This window comes from Chiloscyllium plagiosum, unplaced genomic scaffold (genome assembly GCF_037043375.1).
Source record: "Chiloscyllium plagiosum isolate Xiang-an unplaced genomic scaffold, Cpla_swu_hap1 HiC_scaffold_49, whole genome shotgun sequence".
NCBI classification, from domain to species: Eukaryota; Metazoa; Chordata; class Chondrichthyes; order Orectolobiformes; family Hemiscylliidae; genus Chiloscyllium; species Chiloscyllium plagiosum.
Window position 1 is genome coordinate 5414795 of NW_028270187.1, and position 21813 is coordinate 5436607.

The window sequence follows — 21813 nt, forward strand, 5'->3', positions numbered from 1 at the left end:
AAAAAGCAACAGCCTATTTGGCATCTCCCCACAACTCAAACCCTCCAGTCCTGGCAACGAAATATACTGATGGGAGTAGTGCAGTTGATGTAGTTTACATGGACTACAGTAAGGCCTCTGTAGGAGCATAATCCCTGACCAGAGATGAAAGACTCAGGAGGCAGGCAGGATTCAGGCAAGTGGTAGGTGTTTATTCAATAAGAAACCGGTTAATGCAGGGAGAGGGCCAAAGGATCTTCCCCTGAGAATGGACTCGGAGGAGAGATCCATGGCACACTCTGATTTTACAGTAAAAAATGCAGTATCTTTTGTACAGTGTCTGTGAACAATCACATACAACGTGATTAATATGTTCCTCCCTTTACTTTGCATACTCTATCCTATGAGATACCTAATCAATGATGGGCATCCATTGGACAGCCCCACGTTCACATGATCTCAAAGTCATTAGCAGATACTGTAATCGCTCGGCCTTGGGATCTTTCTATGTATCCTATTTGTTCACATTCCACAGTTACTTGCTATACTCCTTTGGGTTTGCTGCCATGCTGGAGAAAGTGATGGAGGAGGGTAATGTCACTAAGAATGCTCGATCAGATGAAGATGGCTGCTGGTTGATTGAAGTGGGATGGGGGGGGAAACATGAATGGACAAGATGAGGTTCCTCAGTAAGTGCTGAGTGATTCTCGGTGATTGTCACTGATAGGTCCGTTCAAATCCCAATGATGAAATCAGCTTCAATTCCACCAGCACTGCTGCTCCTTTCAAAGTGATATCTCCGAAAACAGCCCCTCCTCAATCAAGCCGGTTTTGTTTCAAAATAGTGATTTCATCAGCAAGTTCCTCAGGAAATGAAACCTCCATCCATTTCTGGAGAAACTTCATTGGACAGCAGTATTCAAGTAATTAATTGTACCAACATGAAAATAATGGCCATGCACACTGCTGCATTGAAATATCACATAAAAGACGTCAGCTCACAGAATGCAGCAGTGCCTCAGTATGAAATCTCTGACAGTGCATCGGTCCCTCAGTACTGACCTTATATCAGTGTGGGACTCCCTCAGTTCTGATCCTCCAGTGTGGCACTCCCTCAGCACTGACTGTCAGATGGTGCAGTGCTCCTTCAGCACTGGCCTTCCAACAGTGTGGCACTGTCTCAGTACTGACATTCTGACGGTGCGGCATTCCCTCAGTACTGACCCTCTGGTGCAGCGCTCCCTGAGCACTAACCTGCGACAATGCGCCACCCCCTCAGCACTGACCCTGTGACAGTGAGGCACTGCCTCAGCACTGACCTTCGAATGTTACGCCACTCCTTCAGTACTGACCCTCCAACAGTACGGCACTGCCTCAGCTCTGACCCTCCGACAGTCCCACACTCCCTAGAATCATTTATTAAAATCTTTATTTCCTGTTGAACAGCAGTGTCTGTTGCCCTTTCCGAGGGCAATTAAGTGTCATCAATGTGAGAGTAGAACTGGAGTCACACGGAGCAATGTCCTGTAAAATCTGCATTCCTGATAGTCTGAGCAAGTAAAGGGGCTGCATTATTCCTCGTGTTGATTGCAGGCCTGGGATTTTGGGGCCGTGCAGGAGAAAGTGACTGAGGAGGGTAATGTCACTAAGAAGGCTTGATCAGATGAAGGTGGCCGCTGGCTGACTGTGTAGGGGAGATGAATGAACAAGATGAGGTTCCTTAGTAACTGCTGAGTGAGTCTCAATCACTGTCACTGACTGACAGTTTCCAATGGTTTCAAACACCAGTAAGTACATGAATACAGTTAGTCCATTGCTAACTCAGAATTTCAGACACAACTTGCCACAATGTAGCATTCATATGTGTACAACAATCAAAACATTATTTGTGCACTACCCAGGCCCTGGTTCCCTTTGTGAAAGACACATCGGTTACCCAATGTGTCTTTCACAAAGGAACAAAATGGGTGGGAGTAATTTGGTAGTTCATAAACCCATAGGAAATGGAAAAAGGAGTAGGCCATTCAGTCGCTCATGCCTAAACCATCATTCAGTAGGATCATAGCTGATCTGACATTCCTGATGTCCACTTTCCTGCACTTTCCCTTGATTTCCCCAAGTAATCAAGAATCTGTCTCCACCTTCAATATACACAAGCATTCTGTGGCAAGGAATTCCAAAGACTCACAACCCCTGAGGGAAGGAATTCCTCTTCATCTCAGACTTAAATCAACATTCTTTTATCTTGAGACTGTGCCCTCTGAGCTTTACCAAAGCAATACCCTGACCAATTGGTTGTATAAAACTGAAACAATATCTGCCATGTGAAGGCACTCAGCATCAGTGGCTGCATTCTCAATTGCAACACCTCTGCAAGGCACAATTGACTTGGTAAGCAATCAACACTCTCCTCTCCTGTAGGAGAAATATTGTTTTTTTGTCAGAATTGCCCTCAAGAGTGCATGAGGATTGTCTTCGAGGATGTGTGAAACCTATTTGGAAACACTGAAGCATTTTTGCTGTAGGAAATTGGTGGTGTTAATACCTGGGTTACAATTACAAAGAAAAATCATAGAAACACAGAAGGTACAGGGCGGGACGACCCTCGACATTCGACCCCTCGAGGCAGCTTCACCATTCAATAGGATTGTGGCTGATCATCGAGCGCAGTACCCTAATTCTGCACTCCGCTGCCCTGCCACCACTGCATCACTTAGTCCCTTCAGGCACAAGAGTGATATCTACCCCATTCCTGAAAACACAATGCTTCCCCTCAGCTACTTTCTGTGGTAGTGAATCCCCCAGGCTTGCCACTCTCTGAGAGAAGACATGGCTCCTTAGTTCTAAAAGATTTATTTCTTATCCGTAAACTTTAATTTCTGTTTCTGGAATCCTGTGGATCATTGGGAACATCTTGCCTGCATCCAACTTGTCAAAGTCATGTTTGAATGTTTGTAGGTTTAAGACATTCTCCCACCCCACCGCAACTTCTCCTTTGTCTAAACTCCAGCAAATATAATTCGAACTGACTCGATCTCCTTCGTACGTCAGTCCTACCATTTCAGAAATTAATCTGATAAACTTTTGCTGCAACCCCTCGAGAGCAAGAACATCCTTCCTCAGATAAGGAGACCAAGACTGTACTCAATCTTCTAACCGTGGCCTCAGCAATGCACTGTACAACTGCAGCAAGACATCCCTGCTCCTATAACCTAATCCTCTCACTATGAAGGCCAATATGCAGTTTCTTTACTGTCACCTGCATCTGGACCTGGGCAATGGGATGATTCTGGGCAGTGTTCCTGAACAAAAAGACCTAAGGGTGCAGGTGCATAGTTCATTTTTGTTGTGAGCTGTTTTGTGCAAATATTAGCTGGATTCTCCTGTTCTACCACGATAATAAGTAACACATCAAATGGTTTATTAAGTGTTTAAATTCTAGCACAAATTCAGTGGGAAGCATTGTCAGATGATGTAGCATTTCTATAGAATTGCTGTATTCTGTTGTTGTCGAATTAGGGCTCTTTTTTTACACACAGGTTAAGAGTTAATGTTTATGATTGGAACATGTTTTTTTTACTTTTAAATCTCACTGGAGTAACTCCATCCTTAACAGTCTGTTCAGCAACAAATCCTTGCAATTAATAATTGATATTTTTCCCTCAACGGGATGATGTCTGAAAAGTGGTCAGGTACATTAAACCAGGGCTCAGTAGTTACATTGTTAAAGGAATGGTGAAATTTTGATGGATATGTGCTCCTTTGTGGGTCTCTCTTAAACAATGGTGTCGTTACTGCAACATTGTTTAACATAGTGTTCAAACTTTAAGCAGGAAATGTCTTATCTGTATGTCTATCTATTCATATAATCTATCTTTTCCAATCTATCTCTCTTCACAGACATAATTTCTTCACTTAGACTCCAATTTACTTGGAGTGTACATGAAATAGCAGAGTTGCTAATGCAGCTTTTCCGGGCCAAGAGTTAAATAAAAACCTGTTGAAGCTGTCATTTACAGAAACACAAAATTGTCCGATATTCTTACTGGACATACTTGCTTCGATTTGGCTTGACACAGTCATTGCTAATCTTCAGTCCCTCCCTGAGACAAAGGACAGCTCGGGTCTAATCTCACACATTACATTTTCATTGCCACTGCATTAATTTGGGAAAAAAACCTTTGAGCTAACAAGTCTATAAATTGCACATTTCCGAGCAGAGTTTCATGATTAGGAGAGGAAAGTATTTGAGAATATTTTTGAGAATGATAAGAAACACGAAGGGCTGCTTACGCAACAGAGAAACATACAAACATGAGTGGGCCATTCAGCCCCTTGTACCTGCTGTTCTAGTGAACATGATCAGGGCTGAACAAGTATTTCAATGCATTTTACATACCCCATTCCCATAACCCAATTAACAATCATATTCATTAATCTACCAGCCTCTACCTTAAACATACACAGAGGTAGTGTGACCCAGACTCCTGCAGGTATAGAAATCTAAAGGATCACAAACCACTGAGCAAAACAAAATAAACTCTCTTCTCGGACCAAAGTCCCACTTGTTTCAAAATCCTGCCCGGCTCTCGTTACCCTTAAGTAGCAAACATTAAACCTGTCCCTCCCTTTAAGGGTTGGGTTACTGTATTTTCAATGATATCATTGCTCATCTGTCCAATCCCTCAATAACACAGGCCCAGTTTGCCCACTTGCTCTTTATGTGATATTGTCCCCAAATCAAGGAAAAGGTGCTGAATCTTCATGGCTCTTGCTCTACATGGAAATACCATCTTCCCTGAGGTAAGGAGACCCAAACTGCACACAGTCCTGAAGGTACATCCTAACCGAAGTCTGATGTGTTTGAAACAAGACTTCACTGCTCCTGTGCTCAAATCCTCTTGGAATAAAGGTTCACATTCCATTAGCCTTCCTACAAACACATTCTGGCATTAAGCAAAGCATCAGAGATTTCTGTTGTAATGGTTCATCTGTAATCCTGGATGACTTCAATTTGCATTTGGATTGGACAAAATGAACTGGTGGACTATTCCCATGAGTATGGGTGTATATGTGTGTTCTTGACATGTATTCATGTATAAGATGTGAGTGTTGCTGGCTGGCCAGTATTTACTGCTTATCCCTAGTTGTCCTTGAGAAGGTGGTGGTGAACTGCCTTCTTGAAGTTTGTGTGTGATTGAGAAAGAGATGGTTCTTCTGACCAAAACCTTGAGTAACCAATGAGCCAACAGGCTGTTCTAACTAGAATATGTTGCAATGAGAAATTATGAACTAACAAGCTTGTTATGTACAGTTTCCTTGGGGAAGAGTTACCATAATATGCAGCATTCTTCATCAAGACGAAGGGCCAAGTTGTTGAACTAGAAGCTGGCATCCTGAACCTAAATAAAGAGAACTATGAGTGTAAGAGACACAAATTGGCAAGGATGGATGTGAGCCATATTAAAGTGGTTGATGGTGGATGGGGAATGGTTCATGTTTAAAGAGAGCACCCTATGAATTTACTCATTTCTGTCTGACGCAAGGGAAAAAGGAGGAAAGGTGACTCTGGTATGAGTTTCAAAATTGATCCTGGAGAGTATAGAAACAAAGAGCAGAGACGTAAGATTGCTTGAGAAAATAAGACAGCAAGCCTAAGGATAGGGAGCATTTTAGAAATCAAGGATAATAAATGCTCAAGGGTAGAAAATAGTGTAGGACAGTAAAATTGTAGTGAACATAGAAATTGGCTGTAAAAACATCGACAAATATGTGAGTACAATGAGTCTGTAAAGATAAATGTAGATCTAGTGCAGTAAGGGTCCAAGTGAAATTATACTGGGGAACAAAGAACTGGCATAAGATTAGGACATGTATTTTACTTCTGTCTTCACAAAAGAGGACTCAAGAGGACAGAAATGTTAGAGAACCAGGAGTTGATTGGAAGGGTAAAAGTGATTAGGAAGGAAATGGTGCTGGGCTATGTAATGATGCTATTGGTAGACAAATCACTAATACCTGATCATCTATTACTCGGAATAGTGAATGAAGGTCACCTGGAAACATTAAAGCATTAAGAACAAAGGAGAACACAGCACGGGAACAGGTCCTTTAAACCTCCAAAATTCCACCAACACATTTTGCCATTCTATACTAATCTGTAACCCTCTGCTCCTTCCTATGAATGCATTTGTCCAGGTGTTTTTTGAATGTAGCTCTTTTATCAGCTTCCACCACCACCTCTGGCAATGGATTCCAGGTACTCATTGTCATATGTGTGAAATACTTGCCTTAGACTTCCCCACCACCCTCCCCCAGCACCTGTCTCCTAGTGTCTCCTAGTAATTGACCCCACCACCCAGGGGAATAAAGCATCATACCTCCATGTATCCATGTTTTTCACAATCTTATAAATTTCTATCAGGTTGGCCCTTGGTGTCCTGCAGACCAGTGAAAATAAACCCAGTCTATCCAACCTTCCTTCATAGCTAAAATCCCACCGACCAGGCAACATCCTTGTAAACCTTTTCCAAACCTTTTCCAAAACATTCACATCCTTTTGATCGTGTGGTGACGAGAACTCTACACAATATTCCAAACATGGCCTAACTAAAGTTGTTTGGAGCTGCAGCATAACCTGACTACCTTATCTTCAATGCCCCTTCCAATGAAGGCAAGCATGCCGTAGTCATATTTTACTATCTTATTGTTGCACCTGCCACACAGTGTGTTTAAATTCTTATATTCAGCAAAGGAACTGTGAGTTGAACCTTAATAATGATACACAATAATACTCATTTATTTGACACAATTAAAATTAGAACAATAAAGTTTACTATAAACTAACGATACACACTACAAACAATCTTAGACTTTACTTAACTTTGTATAATCATATACCACCACACTTGAAGTAGGTTCCATGAGCCTGCGTCTTCCTCTTCTTCCATAGTCTTGGATGTGTCTTCTCTTTTGGTGTTATTCTTGAGTTACTGCGCTGAGCGGGATTTTGCGGCAACTCTCACTGTTCTGAATCTTCACGCCCTTTTGGAAGTGTCTTGAAGATCTGCCAATGGATTGATCAGGCTTCATTACCCTGTTCGATCAGACCCAACCAGGTGTTGGCACTTTCATGACAGTGTGGTCCTGAAGTGTCCATTATCGTAGGCACTGGGTGCACACAGACCCCTCCAAATCAGGGTGCTGGGTGCCTCTGTGTCTAGCGAATGACTTGATGCTCCTGATTGTCTCGAGGGCGACATTCCATTGTCCCATTCAGTGTCCAATTCCAGGTGTGTATTGCAGGGTCGGCAGCTGTCAGGTTTGTGGGCAGCTGCAGTCTGTCTGTATTCTGCAGCCTGTCTGTATTCTGCAGCCTGTCTGTATTCTGCAGCATGTGGATTGATACAATCACTTTAGTCAAGGCTGGTTTCCATTTCCCAGCATGCTTTAATTTATGGCCGCTATAGTGAAGTTCATCATAAATTAATTATTTTGGGCAGCCTGTCCGGCCACATTATCTACTTGCACTGTCACCCTCAGTGATCTGTGGACCCGCACATCCAGATCTCCCTACACATCAATACAACACCGAGTTCTGCCATTCACTGTATAATTTCCACCTGTACGTGAATTCCGAAAACCACATTTGTCCAATTCCATCCGTCATTTTTTTGCCCGTGTTCCAGCTGATGTAGATCTTGATATATTCTCTAACAATCTTCCTCATCATCTGTAACTCCACCAAATTCTGTAATGTCCGCAAACTTACTAATTAGACCATCCACATTTTCCTCCAAATCATTCATGTAGATCATGAACATCAGTGGTCCCGGTACTAATCCTTGTTGAACACAACTAGTCACAACCCTCCATTCCGAAAAGCATCTATCCATCGCTACCCTCTCCTGTGACTGAGCCAGTTCTCTATCCACCTTGCCTTGCTCACTCCTGATACCATGTTAATTCACCTTTTGAATCAGTCTGCGAGGAGGGATCTTGTCAATGGTTTTATTGAAGTCCATGTAGACAATATAAACTGCCTTTCCCACATCAATCATCTTTGCCTCCTCCTTGAAAGCTGATCAAGTTAATGAGGTATGACCTCCCCTGCAAAAAAAAGATGTCTATCACTAATAAGTAAAACTGGTTCAAAATGCGTTTAGACCCCTGTCCCTGCGAATCTGTTCAAATAAATTACCTACCATCGAAATGAAACTCACAGGCTGGCATTTTCCAGGATTATCCCTGCTCCCTTTTGTTAATCAATGGGAACTACATTGGCTATTCCCCTGTTCTCTGGGACCTTACCTGTGGCCAAATCGGATACAAAGATGCATGTCAATGCTCCAGCAATTTGCTCACTTGCCTGTTTCAACACTCTGGAATAGATCCACCAGGGCCCAGGAACTTACCTCCCTTAATACTTCTAAGATGCACAGCACCCCTTCATTTTTAACAGCAATCTTCCAAAATCCTGTGTCTTTAGAGTATGTCTGATAGGTTGCTACTCTCTTTCCTTTTTACATAACCACAGAAGCTTGTTTTGTATATTTTTATTTTCACAATAAACTTTTTCTGTTTTAAACACCATCTGTGTGTTCCTGAAAGATGTCCAAATCTCTGACTTACCTCGATATTTTTCCACTTTGTCTGCCTTAAGTTTTGAATTGAACAGTGCTCATTGACCGCCTTTTCCAACCATGTATGATTCTGATTTCTTGTTGAGTTCTGCTTTTTAACCTGATTTTTTTACTCTCACTGATAGTTTTGAAACATCTGCTTCCAACTCTGACCCTGCTTATCCATGGAGATTCTCCTTGTTCTATTTTCGTGAGCCCCTTCCGATAATGATTAGAACGAGGTCAGCCAGGTGGACCTCATAGAATCTGAGTTCCCTCATCGGGGCTGATGGTCTTGTCCAATCAGGGAGTCCTGGCTAACAGATATAAACAGGAATATCCAGGGAAGGGGACGGGCTGTCCTAGAGGTGGCCGAAAGGTGTGCCAGGATAGCCCACTGGTTGGAGGTGCAACGGGGTGGGTGAGAGCCCAATGGTACGTAGGGGCAGACCGAGAGCCAGAAGGCAGGTAGCCGTCCTCAGCGCTGTCACCCCGGGCAGGTACCGGGGCGGGCTGCCCCAGAGGTGGTCGAAAGGTGCTGAGGATGGTTAGTGAAGCCGGAAGGTGGGTAGGCTGTCCTGACCGCTGTCACCCTGGGCGGGTACCGGGGCGGGCTGTCCTAGAAGTGGTCGAAAGGTGTGTCAGGGCGGACCGAGAACTGGAAGGGGCATGGGGTGGACCGAGAACCGGAAGGTGGGTAGGGGCGGGTTGCCTTAGTGGTCGGAAGGTGGGAGGGATGGGGGCTTGCTGGGTCTGTATTATCTGCACTTTTGTATGTAACAGTACTGTCTAATGTACAACTGTCACTGCTGTTGTCTCTTTATATCTTTGTGAAACTGGGATTTGAGGTTTGTCCTCATGTCCCTGTAAACTGTTTGAATGGTAGGGTTTGGGGCCTGGCTTTGCTGCTCCTCTCCCTTGTAAAATTGCTGTCTCTTGTATACAGCTGTAAGTGTAACTGTTTGTTGTAAACTGTTTTTGTAATTTGTTTAATAAAATAATATAAACAGGAATATCAGGAGTTCTGTTCACTTTGGGAGGTGGCTCAGTTTAGCTGGGTCAGTGTCATGTACTATGCACATGTAAGTAAAGGGTGAATTGGTTTCAGAATCCTGGTCTTCATGGAGCTATTTCAGTGGTGATAAGGGAACAGCGTACTCCTGAAGTGATTCACTTGCAAGAGTTGTCTTTAAATTGGGGTAAGCATTTCTATCATTATGCTGCTATTTGTGAAGCTTGACTTGTCAGTTCCTGCCAAAGACTGGGCCCAGTATGTAGGAAGAGTGACACTGGGGCAGATGCAAAGCAATAAGTAATTCTCCTGACATTGATTTGACATTTTCATTTAAAACCTCACCCATCTCTTGGCCCTCTGCATGTAGGTAACTTTGCTGATTTTTAAGAGGTGAAAATGTGTTGCTGGAAAAGCGCAGCAGGTCAGGCAGCATCCAGGGAACAGGAGAATCGACGTTTCGGGCATAAGCCCTTCTTCAGGATTTTTAAGAGGCCCTATTCTCTTCTTAGTTACTCTTTTGTCCTTCACGTACTTTGAATTCTGCTTTACCTTATCTGCCAATATCTTTTCATGTCCCCTTTTCACACTACTGATTTCTCTCTTAAGCACACTCTGACACCCTCTATACTCTTCAAGGAAGTCACTGGATGGCAGCTGCCTATATTTCAAATGCCTCCTTCCTTTCCAAGACCAAGGCCTCCATAACTTTAGTCATCCAGGGCTTCCTGCTTCTGCCTGGAACATGCTGCCTCTCTACACTCATTAAATTACTTTTGAGAGCCCCCTATTTACCAGATGTCCCTTTGCCTGCAACCAGCTTCCCTGAATCAACTCATTGAACGTTCCTGTTAAAAACCATCGAAATTGGCCTTGCTCCAATTGAGAACTTTAACTTGTGAACCTTTCCTCTTCCATAGCTATTAAAAGTAATGGAATTATGGTCACTATTCACTCTTAGTAACACTTCTGAGACTTACCCTGCCTTATTTCACAAGAGGAGGTCAACTTTTGCTTTTTCTCTAATAGGGCCATGTACAAACTCGTAAGAAATTCTTCCTGAGCGCATTCACATTTCTCTCCAACCAAGTCCTCAACACTTTAGCAGCCCCAGTCGATGTTAGGAAAGTGAAAGCCCCTATGATTACCATAATATTATTCTTGCAGCTCTCTGTGATCTCCTTACATATTTGCTCTCAATCTCCCACTGTCTGTTGGGGGAAGCCTATAGTAGGTGCCATTAAAGTGATCTTGCCCTTTTTATTTCTCAGTTCTATGAGGAGAAAGTGAGGTCTGCAGATGCTGGAGATCAGAGCTGGAAATGTGTTGCTGGAAAAGCGCAGCAGGTCAGGCAGCATCCAGGGAACAGGAGAATCGACGTTTCGGGCATAAGCCCTTCTTCAGGAAGAAGGGCTTATGCCCGAAACGTCGATTCTCCTGTTCCCTGGATGCTGCCTGACCTGCTGCGCTTTTCCAGCAACACATTTCCAGCTCTGATCTCCAGCATCTGCAGACCTCACTTTCTCCTCAAAGATTTCAACCTACTGCGAATCCTCTTACAAGGATGCCTTCCTTGAAGAAGCTCTCTTCCTCCCTCTACAAAGATTTCAGTGAGTCCCTCTCTCACTGCACCCCCCAGGTCCTGAAGAAGGGCTTATGCCCGAAACGTCGATTCTCCTGTTCCCTGGATCCTGCCTGACCTGCTGCGCTTTTCCAGCAACACATTTCCAGCTATTTCTCAGTTCTACCCATATAAACTCAGTGAATCATCTCTCAAGAATGTCCTTTCTCAGGACTGCTGTGATGTTCTCCCTCATCAAAAATGAACTCACTCTGCTCTCTTGCCTCCCTCTGTATCCTTCCTATAACATCTGTTCCCCGGAATGTTGAGCTATAAGTTCTGTCCCTCCCTCAGCCATGTTTCTGTAATAGCTGTAATATCCCAGTCCCATGTAACAATCCATGCCCTCAGTTCAGTTGCCTTACCTATCAGGCTTCCCACCTTGAAATAAATAAAGATTTCCCTTGCTTCCTGCCATGCCTGTTTCTGTCCTGTCTAATATTAGGATTACCTACACTACCTTTGCCTTTGAATTGCTGTCATTACCTTCTGTACTGACCGCAACCTTCTGTTTCATCTCCACAATGCTTTGGATCCCACTTCCCTACCAGACCAGATTAAACCCTTACCAGTGGCTTGAACAAATCTCTCTGCCAGAATATTGATCGCCCTCCAGCTTGAATGCAACCTATCCCTCTTGTACAGGAGATCTAACTGAGGGATATAAGATGCTGAAGAGGTGATTGGCAAAAAGTTGGAGAAAGAATGCTTCCTTGTGTGGTGTAATCTAAAACGAGAGGATCAATGTTTCAGGACAATGGGATGGAACAGATTGGAAAGAGAGATGGGGAGGAATGGCTGAGCCTATTTCGCCCCAAGAACTGGATGAGGGGAAGAGAGCTGACCCAAAGGGTCAGTTTCTGTGCTGTCAGTGACGAGGAATTTCTTCTCTCCAGAAGGAGTCAATCTGTGGAATTATTTACCACAGAGGGCTGTCCAGGCTGCATCGTTGAGTATATTGAAGGCTGAGATTTTTAATCATGAGGGGGAATGGAGGGTAATGGGGTGTGGTGGGTGAAGAAACGTCCTGGTGACTGACAACTGTGTCCCATCTCAATCTGTCTCAGACCCTTTGGCAGTGCCCACTTCGCCGCCCACTTCCCTGCCATCAGCAGGATCAGACAAGCAGGAAACAGCAGACTGAGTCACTGACTGAATACACACATCGATCAGACAGGGCACTGTGATGGAGATCTTCTCTGCTCTCTTACTGCTCGGTATGTATCTCCAGCTTTTATCACTATTTCAGGGTGGGTGCAAGGAATAAATCTGTTATTCAGCTCCTGCCCTCAGCTCAGTGTACAATGGGAATGTGAACAGAGGCACAATCCTATTGTGTACGGACAGCAGTGCACATGCGTGCTGGCATTTCCCAGATTGTACACACGCACACGCTCACTCACTCACACACTCTCACACTTATTCACACACTTACACACACTTTCCAACACTGTTGTTCTCCCACACAGACACCTTATTACATGCACTCTCACAATCTCTCACACTCTCACGCACAATATATCTCTCTCACGTACACACTAACACCCTCTCTTACATGCACTCCTCACAATCTCTCACAGCTTTCACGCACAGTCTCCCTCTCTCAGATTCTCTCATCCAAATGCTCTCTCAAATACACTCGTGCAGGACAGAGAGAGTGAGGGTGCGAGCGAGAGAGTGAAGGTGTGTGTGTGTGTGAGAGAGAGAGATAGAGAGAGAGAGAGGGTGCGGGGTGAAAAGGAGATTGAGGGTGCACGAGAGAGACAGTGTGTGTGAGAGTGTGCAGGAGAGAGGGAGTGATGGCATGAGAGGGAGATTGAGGGTACAGAGGAGGGACAGAGAGTGAGAGTGCGGGGGAGAAAGGGAGACAGTGAGGATGCGGTGGAGAGCCAGAGAAAGTGAAGGTGCGGGAGAGAGTGTCGGTGCAGGAGAGAGAATAAGGGTGTGGGGAAGAGAGAGAGACTAAGGATAGGAGAGAGTGAGAATGTGAGGGAGAGAATGTGAGGTTGTAAGAGAGAGAGAGAGTGTGAGAATGTGGGAGAGAGCGAGAGAGTGTGAAGGTGCGAGAAATAGAGAATGAGGTTGCGGGAGAGAAAGACAGAGTGTGATGGTGCAGGAGAGATACAGGAAGAGTTAGGGTACAGGACATAAATGGAGCGAGTAAGGGTGTGGGAGAGAGAGTGTGAGGGTGCAGGAGAGAGAGAATGAGGGTGCGGGAGAGCAGGAGATTGAGGGTGCAGGGGAATTAGAGAGAAAGAGGCCACAGGAGAGAGAGCACAATTAAAGACAAGCAATAAATGCTGGTCTCGTCAGCAATACCCAAATCCCATGAGTGTATAAAGGTAGTGTGTGTGTTTGTGAGTACACATGTGCTGGTGTACATGTAAATGAATATGCATGATTGAATTGTAGAATTTGGAAAACAAAGACAAAATTTTTGATCAAGAGCAGGACAATAGCGAATGAGTTTAAAATTGCAGGGAACATTAAAAACTGACTCTAAGAGCTTCTAATGTGTTGCTGGAAAAGTGCAGCAGGTCAGGCAGCATCCAAGAAGCAGGTGAATTGACGTTTCGGGCATGAGCCTTTCTTCCTGAAGAAGGGCTCATGCCCGAAACGTCAATTCTCCTGCTCCTTGGATGCTGTCTGACCTGCTGCGCTTTTCCAGCAACACATTTTCAGCTCTGATCTCCAGCATCTGCAGTCCTCACTTTCTCCTGTAAAAGCTTCTGCAAACATGTGCAGAGAAAAGTATTTATGAAGATAATTGTAGGTCCATTGCAGTCTGAATCGAGGGGATATTATAATGGCAGGAGATTTGAATGCATAATTTGGTTATGTCTTCTCAAAAGAGGGAAATAAATCATCTCTCAGTAAATGTCAGATAACCAACATCTATTGAGAGGGAGGAACTGAAGGAAATCAGTAATAGTAGAGAAATGGTATTGGGGAAATTAGTGGGATTGAAGATTGATAAGTCCTGAGGGACTCTTAATTGATATCTCAGCATCTTTAAGAAAGTGGAACTGGATATAATGGGCGCATTGTTGATAATGCTTTAGATTCTATAGACTTGGGAACAATTCCCACATATTGGAGGAGAGGTAATGTAATCCCTCTGTTTAAAAAGTAGGCGGCAGAGAGAGATAAAAATAATCACAGTATTACAGACCAGACAGCTGAACATTCTAGGGGGAATTCTGAAAATACCTGTAAAAGGTGTGATGACAGAACACTTAGAAAGCATTAAAGACGTTGGACAAAGCCAGAATGGGTTATGAGAGGCAGAAGAATCTTAATAAATCAACTGTCATTTTCTGAGGGTCTAAGGATAAATAAGGGAGAAACAGTACATGTAGCTTATTTGGCTTTTTCAGAAGACATTTGAGACAAGGTTTATATGCAAAGTGAAAGGACAAGAGTTTGATGGTAGTATATTGATGTGAATTGAGAATTAGTTGATGGACAAGAGAGAGAGTGGGAATAAATGTGTTTTTTACCCAAGAGGCAAATCATGACTAGTGGGATACTGCAGGAACTAATACATGGGCCCCAGCCACTCTCAATATATATTAATGACCTGGATGAGGGAGCCAAATGCAACAGTTCCAAGTTTGCTCATGACACAAAACTGGCCAGGATTGTGAGGAGGATGCAAAGGAAGTGATTTAGACAATTTGAGTGAGTGGGCAAAGACATAGCAGATGCAGTACAACGTGGCTAAAAGTGAAACAGATGTGGAGAAACAAAAAGCGAAATGGTGATAGACAAAGGGAGCTGAATGGAGTGATAATTGTCTAGATTTGAAAGGAACCAAGTGAAATGAAGACAAAATGGGGAATGTGGGGGTAGCATGGTGACTCAATGGCTAGTACTGCTGCCTTATAGCACCAGGGACACTGGTTCGATTCCACCTTTGGGCAACTGTCTGTGTGGAGTTTGCACATTCTGCCCATGTCTGTGTGGGTTTCCTCCCAGTGCTCCAGTTCCCTGCCAAAATCCAAAGATGTGCAGATTAAGTTGAATTGGCCAAGGGGAATTACCCTTAGTGTCCAGGGATGTGTAGTCTAGGTAGGTTTGCCATGACAAGTGCAGGGTTAGGTTAGGGAGATGGGTCTGTGTGTGATGCTGTTTGGAAGGTTGGTGTGGGCTCATTGGGCTGAATGTACTATTTCCACATTGTAAGGATTCTATGGATATGGCTTTGAGATACAGGATCAGCTATGATCCTACTCAATAGTGCAGCAAGCTTGAGGGTCCGAATGGATACTTTGAACATAATCACATTAGTAATTGATGTGTCTTTTTAATGCATTCACAGGATGTAGGCATTGCTGGTTGGGCCCAGCATTAGTTGCAGATTTTTATAATTTCAGCATTTGCTCTCTGCCATACTAGGAATTAAATGCAGGTCCTGAGAACATCTCTCTCCCTGTGTGTCTCTCTGAATCTGTTTCTGTCCCATCTCACTTCTCCATCTCTTCATCTTCTCATCTCTCTCTTTCTCTCCCCCCTTCCATTTTTTCTCCCACATTCACTCTCTTTACCCATTCTCTCTCTTTTGTCTTCCTTTCTAATATCTGTCTATCCCTATCTCTCACATTCTTTGTCACGGTCTTTTTCTCTCTTACTCTGTAAACACTCTACCGCCATCTCTATCTGAACACTATATCACTGTCTCTCATGTTTTTCTTTCTTTCTCTCCCTCTCTTTCACTCACACTCTTTTGTCATACTCTCTCTACCCAACAACTCTCTCTCTCCTCCTTCCTCTTACTTAATCTCCCTATCTCTCTCTAACACACCATTCTTCCGCATCTCACTATCTCCCTCCCTCACTCTCTCTTCCCTCTATTTTGTTTTTCCACTTCTCTGTCCCATCTCACTCACTCTCGCCCCATCGTCCCTCTCGCAGTGTCTCTATCTATCCCCCCACCCTTCTAACTCTCTCTTCCTCCTTCTTTCTCTCTCTCCCTCTCCGTGCTTCCATGTTATTGTCCTTGCTTCTCTCTTTATTTACCCCTCTTCTGTCCCTGTCTCTCTCCCTTTCTCCATCTCCCTCACTCTGCATTCCTTGATGTTTATCCCTTCCATCTCTCTATCTGTTTCCCTCTCTCCACCTCTCACTTAAGTATATAAGCACACTTTCCCTCTCACACACAGACCCCTCTCTCTCTCAGGCGTAAGCGGGTACTGCAGATGCTTAAGATTCGAGTCAAGATTAGAGTGGTGCTGGACAGGCAGCATCTGAGGAGCAGAAAAATCAACATTTCAGGCAAAAGTCCTTCATCAGGAATCAACTCCTTTCTCTCTCCCACAAACACACTCCTCTCTCTCTCTCACATACACATACACAGGCTCCCCTGTCTCTTATACACAGACACCCCTCTCTCTTTCTCTCTCTCTCTCACTCTCTCACACTCTCACACAAACACACACATGCACGCTCTTACAGGCACATGACCGCACTCCCTTATGTACACTGCCTCACACAGGCATACACTCTCACTCTGTCTCATTCTCTCACGCACACACACTCACACACTGGTTCTCACGCACACACAATTTTTCTCACAAACACAAAAACGTACATGTGACCTCAACAAATGAGTCTGATTATGTATCACCGCTGAGCAAATTAAAGCAAGGGCCCTCGTGACAAGGCATAGGATCACAGTAGGCCATTCGGCCCATCGAGTATGCTCTGCCATTTGATTAGGTCATGGCTGATCTGATCATCCTCAATTCCGTTTTCCTTAAAACTTATTGATTGTGTCTAATTGTGTATTTCAGAGCAAGTGATGATTCTACAAATACGAGAAGGTATGTTAAGATCCACTGTGCCTTCCTTTCATGTTAAAGAACCCCACAGTGTCTGCACTAGCATCAGTGTTTACATTATGGAAAACAAAGTCTTGCAGGTTTGAGAGGTCTGAATCAAACACAGTGTTAGATAAGCTGAGCAGGTCTGGCAGCATCTGTGCGCTGAGAGGGAGAGAGAAAAACACAGTTAACATTTTGTGTCCATCATATTCCTGATTTAGAGTCATTGAGCTGTACAGCACAGAAACAGACCCTTCGGTTCAACTCGTCCACACTGACCATAGAACATAGAACATCACAGTGTAGCAGGGGCCCTTCGACCCTCGAGGTTGCACCGACCTGTGGAACGACTCTTAAGCCCACATATCCTACACTATTCCATTTTCATCCATATGTTTATGCAATGACCATTTAAATACCCTTAAAGTTGGTGACTCTGCTACTGTTGCAGGCAGTGCATTCCATGCCCCATACTACTCTAAATAAACAAATTACCTCTGACATCTGTCCCTATATCTTTCATCACTCAATTTGAAGCTATGCCCCCTCGTGCTAGCCATCACCATCCAAGGAAAAAGGCTCTCACTGTCCACCCTGTCTAACCCTCTGATTATCTTATATGCCTCAATTAAGTTATTTTTCAACCTACTTCTCTCCAATGAAAACAGTCTCAAGTCCCTCAGCCTTTCCCCAGAAGACCTGACCTCCATATCAGGTGACATCCAATAAATCTCTTCGTAACCCCTTCCAAAACTTCCACATCCTTCCTATAATGCGGTTACCAGAACTGAACACAATACTCCAAGTGCGGCCGCTCCAGAAGTTTGTACAACTGCAGCATGACCTCATGGCTCCAAAACTCGATCCCTCTACTAACACACCGAATGCCTTCTTAATTACCCTATCAACCTCGGTGACAACTTTTGGGGATCAATGCACATGGAAACCAAGATCGCTCTGCTTATTCACACTATCAAAAATCTTACCATTAGCCCAGTACTCTTTATTTCTGTTGCTCCTTCCAAAGTGAATCACCTCACACTTTTCTGCATTAAACTGTATTTGCCATCTTTAAGCCCAGCTCTGCACCTTATCTATACCCCTCTGTAAATCCAACATCATTCAGTACTATCCACAACTCCACTGACCTTAATGTCATCCACAAATTTACTAACTCATCCTTCTATGCCCTGATCCAGGTCATTTATAAAAATGACAAACAGCAGTCGTCCCAAAGCCAATCCTTGCAGTACACCACTAGTAACTTAACTCCAGGATGAACATTTCCCATCAAACACCACCCCCATCTTCTTTCAGGTAACCAGTTTCTGATCCAATCTGCTAAATTATCTTTAATCCCATGCCTCTGTGTTTTGTGCAATAGTCCACCGTGGAGAAGCTTGTCAAATGCCTTACTGAAATGCATATACACCACAATCAACCACTTTATCCTCCTCCATCTCTTTGGTCATCTTCTCAAAGAACTCAATAAGATTTGGGAGGCACGACCTACTCTTCACAAAACCATGTTGACTATCCCTTATCAATGTATTGCTCTCCAGATGAATATAACTCATATCTCTTATAATCTTTTCCAAAACTTTACACAAAACCGATGAAAGGCTCACTGGTCTATAATTGCTAGGCTTGTCTCTACTCCCCTTCTTGAACAAGAGGACAACATTTGCTACCCTCCAGATATCCTAAATTAATCTATCCCATTTGCCACAACTATGCCAATATCCTTCTAAACCCGTGCTATTCATAAACCCATCCAGATGCCTTGTAAATCTTGCAATTGTACCTATCTTCACCACTTCCTCTGGCAGCTTATTCCATACATACCCACCACACTCTGCATGAAAAAGGTCCCCCCTTAGGTCCCTTTTAAATCTTTTCCCTCTCACTTTAAACCTATGCCCTCTTGTACACCCCAAACCTGGGGATAATACCTTGACTATTCACACACTCTATGTTCCTCATGATTTTATGAACATCTGTCATGTCACCCTTCAGCCTCCAAAATTCCAGGGAAAATAGTCCCAGCTCATTCAATCTCTCCGCACAGCTCACACCCTCCAACCCTGGCAACATCCTTGTTAATCTTTTCTCAAACTTCACAACATCTTGCGGCTATTGGTATTCTCAATGTGGCTGTACACATGTCCTGTATAGCCATGATATGACCTCCCAACTCCTATATTCGATGCATTTACCATTAAAGGCAAGCGTACCAAATACCTTCTTCACCTTGTCCCTCACCTGCAATGCTATCTTCAATGAACTACAAACTTGCATTCTCTTTGTCTGATAACAATCCCAGAACCCTGCCATCATGTGTGTAAGTCCTGCCCTAATTTGCGTTATGAAAAAGCAACACCTCACATTTATCTAAATTTAACTCCATCTGCCACTCTTCAGCCTATCTGATCAAGGTCCCGTTGTACTCTGAGACAACTTCCTTCACTGTCCACCTTGCCATCAACTGTGTTGTCTGCTATTTTATAAACTATACCTCCTATATTCTCATCCAAATTATTTAAATAAGGAAAAGCAGTGGATGCAGCACCGATCCTTGTGGCCCTACTGATCCCAAGCCTTCTCTCTGAAAAGCAACCCATCACCTTCTGACTCCTACCTTCCTGCCAATTGAGTGTCCAATGGCTAGCTCTCCCTATATTCCATGTGATCTAACCTTACTCAACAGTCTATTATGCAGAACCTTGTCAAACACCTTGCTGAAGTCCAGATAGACAACATCCACCACTCTATCTTTATCAATTTTTTTTTCTCTCTTCTCCAAAAATTCAATCACGATATTGAGATATGATTTTCCCCGCACAAAACTATGCTACCTGTCACTGCACCTTGTTGATAGTGGACAGGCTTTGGGGAGTCCAAAGGTGAGTTACTCACTGCAGGCTTCCCAGCCTCTGACCTGCTCTTGTAGCTATTGTGTTTACATGGTGAGTCCAATCCAGTTTCTGGTCAATGACATACCCAGGATATTAATCGTGGGGGGATTCAGTGATGATATTAATATTGAAAGTCAGAGCCCATTGGCTAAATTCTCTCTTGATGGTCATCCCATGATGCTGATAATGAGTGATTCAGTGATGCTAACACCAATGAGGGGCCGATGATTAGATTTGCTTTTAAGGATAGCAACCCAAATGTTGTTGTGGAGCGGGGAGGATGGGTGGCAATGGTTATGATCTCTCAACATAGCCTCCAGAATGTTGATAATAGGGAAATTTAAGGGGATGATGGTTAAATTATCCCTCAATAGTAACCCCAGCATATTGATAGTGGGGACTTTGGTGATAATAACACAATAGAACACCAAAGGGAGATGGTTCAATTCTCTCTCAATGGTAAACCTCCCCCACCCCCACCCCCACCCCCAATACTGATAGTGTGACGGATTCAGTCATGGTAATATCTTCGAAAGTGAAGGGGCTGGTGAGATTCTCTCTCACTGGTAACCCCTATATATTGATATTGAGGCAATTCAGAGATGGTAACACCAATGAATGTCAAGGGGTGATGGTTCGAATCTCTCTTATTGGAGATAGTCGTTGTCTGGAATTTGTGAGTTGGGAATGTTACTTACCACTCATCAGCCTAAGCCAACATGAGTTGTCTGAGTGGCAAGCTACTGCAGCAAGCAAATTTCAGTGCTTCCCATTGTGGCTGTGTATGTTTTTCTATGCTGAAAATGTGTTGCTTAAAAAGCGCAGCAGGTCAGGCAGCATCCAAGGAACAGGAGAATCAACGTTTCCTGAAGAAGGGCTTATGCCCGAAACGTCGATTCTCCTGTTCCTTGGATGCTGCCTGACCTGCTGCGCTTTTCCAGCAACACATTTTCAGCTCTGATCTCCAGCATCTGCAGTCCTCACTTTCTCCTATGTTTTTCTATGGATTAGGTTCCTCAATGGAGACTGGAGCACCTGTACTTACGATGGAGCCAATGTGGGACAGATTCTTAACGGGCGACCGGATCACTCTTAGCTGCGATGGCGGTCGGGAGCTTCGTTCGACGACCTATAACTGGATCATAAACGAAACTACCAAAGAGTTCAGGGAGAAGACTTACATCATTGAGTCTGTTACAAAGGAGGATGTTGGGGAGTACAGATGCCAATATTCCACATCGGCACATAAAACACCCTACAGTAACAGCATTCTCGTGAGAGTATCCTGTGAGTTGGGGTGTGTTTCTAATAATTCCCAAAGATAGACAGGGGTAGGAATAGTAAGGATATTGGTCTTCTCATGGGTTAGCATCAGTGCAGCTATGATGCGCAAAGGTTTATGGGTCTTCACTAAATCGATTGATGGTGCCTTCCACACCCCCACCCCCCACCCCCCAAACTTTCTCAGGCATTGCTGCCACATTGTGAGCCACATGCCCTTGGACTGGGCAGCTTGTCCACTTGAAAGTTGGAGGCAATTGGATCTGGAAAGGGAAAGGGAAGGGCTAAGAACAGGCAGCAGTCTCCCAGAAGGACTCTTGTGATGATGGGAAGTGGGTGGGTGGCGTGGTTTCGACAGATACCATCTCATGTGCAGATCTCACAGAGCCTGGATCACTGTTACCCAACGGCTCTCATAGGAAAGCAGGGGGATTCAAACTCACCCTGTGGATTGTCACCCTGGTCCACTCGATTGCTAATCTGTGATACGTCCGGTACATATGACTCCGCCCCTTAAGTTCACATAGAGTTCGTTATTAAAGCCGTTAAAATGGGGAATGGG

The 21813-nt window shown here is 44.0% G+C and overlaps 1 protein-coding gene and 1 pseudogene across 8 annotated transcripts in view; one reads left to right on the forward strand and one right to left on the reverse strand.

Moving 5' to 3' along the window:
• Positions 1-21813, reverse strand: part of LOC148135420 (uncharacterized) — a 560459-nt pseudogene that overhangs the window by 351749 nt on the left and 186897 nt on the right. The gene's annotated exons all lie outside the window — the stretch shown is intronic.
• LOC122544520 (Fc receptor-like protein 5) overlaps positions 1-21813 on the forward strand; it is a 101802-nt gene that overhangs the window by 40089 nt on the left and 39900 nt on the right. For 4 of the 7 annotated variants that reach the window (XM_087984636.1, XM_087984638.1, XM_087984639.1 and 1 more), the window contains 3 exons: positions 12301-12450; positions 17026-17055; positions 20982-21257. In XM_087984636.1, the coding sequence (XP_087840762.1) occupies positions 12420-12450; positions 17026-17055; positions 20982-21257 (337 nt within the window). In that variant the 5' untranslated portion in view covers positions 12301-12419. Of the gene's footprint in view, positions 1-9708; positions 9800-12300; positions 12451-17025; positions 17056-20981; positions 21258-21813 lie in introns of all 7 variants that reach the window. The other 3 variants (XM_087984637.1, XM_087984640.1, XM_087984641.1) reach the window with 2 other exon arrangements.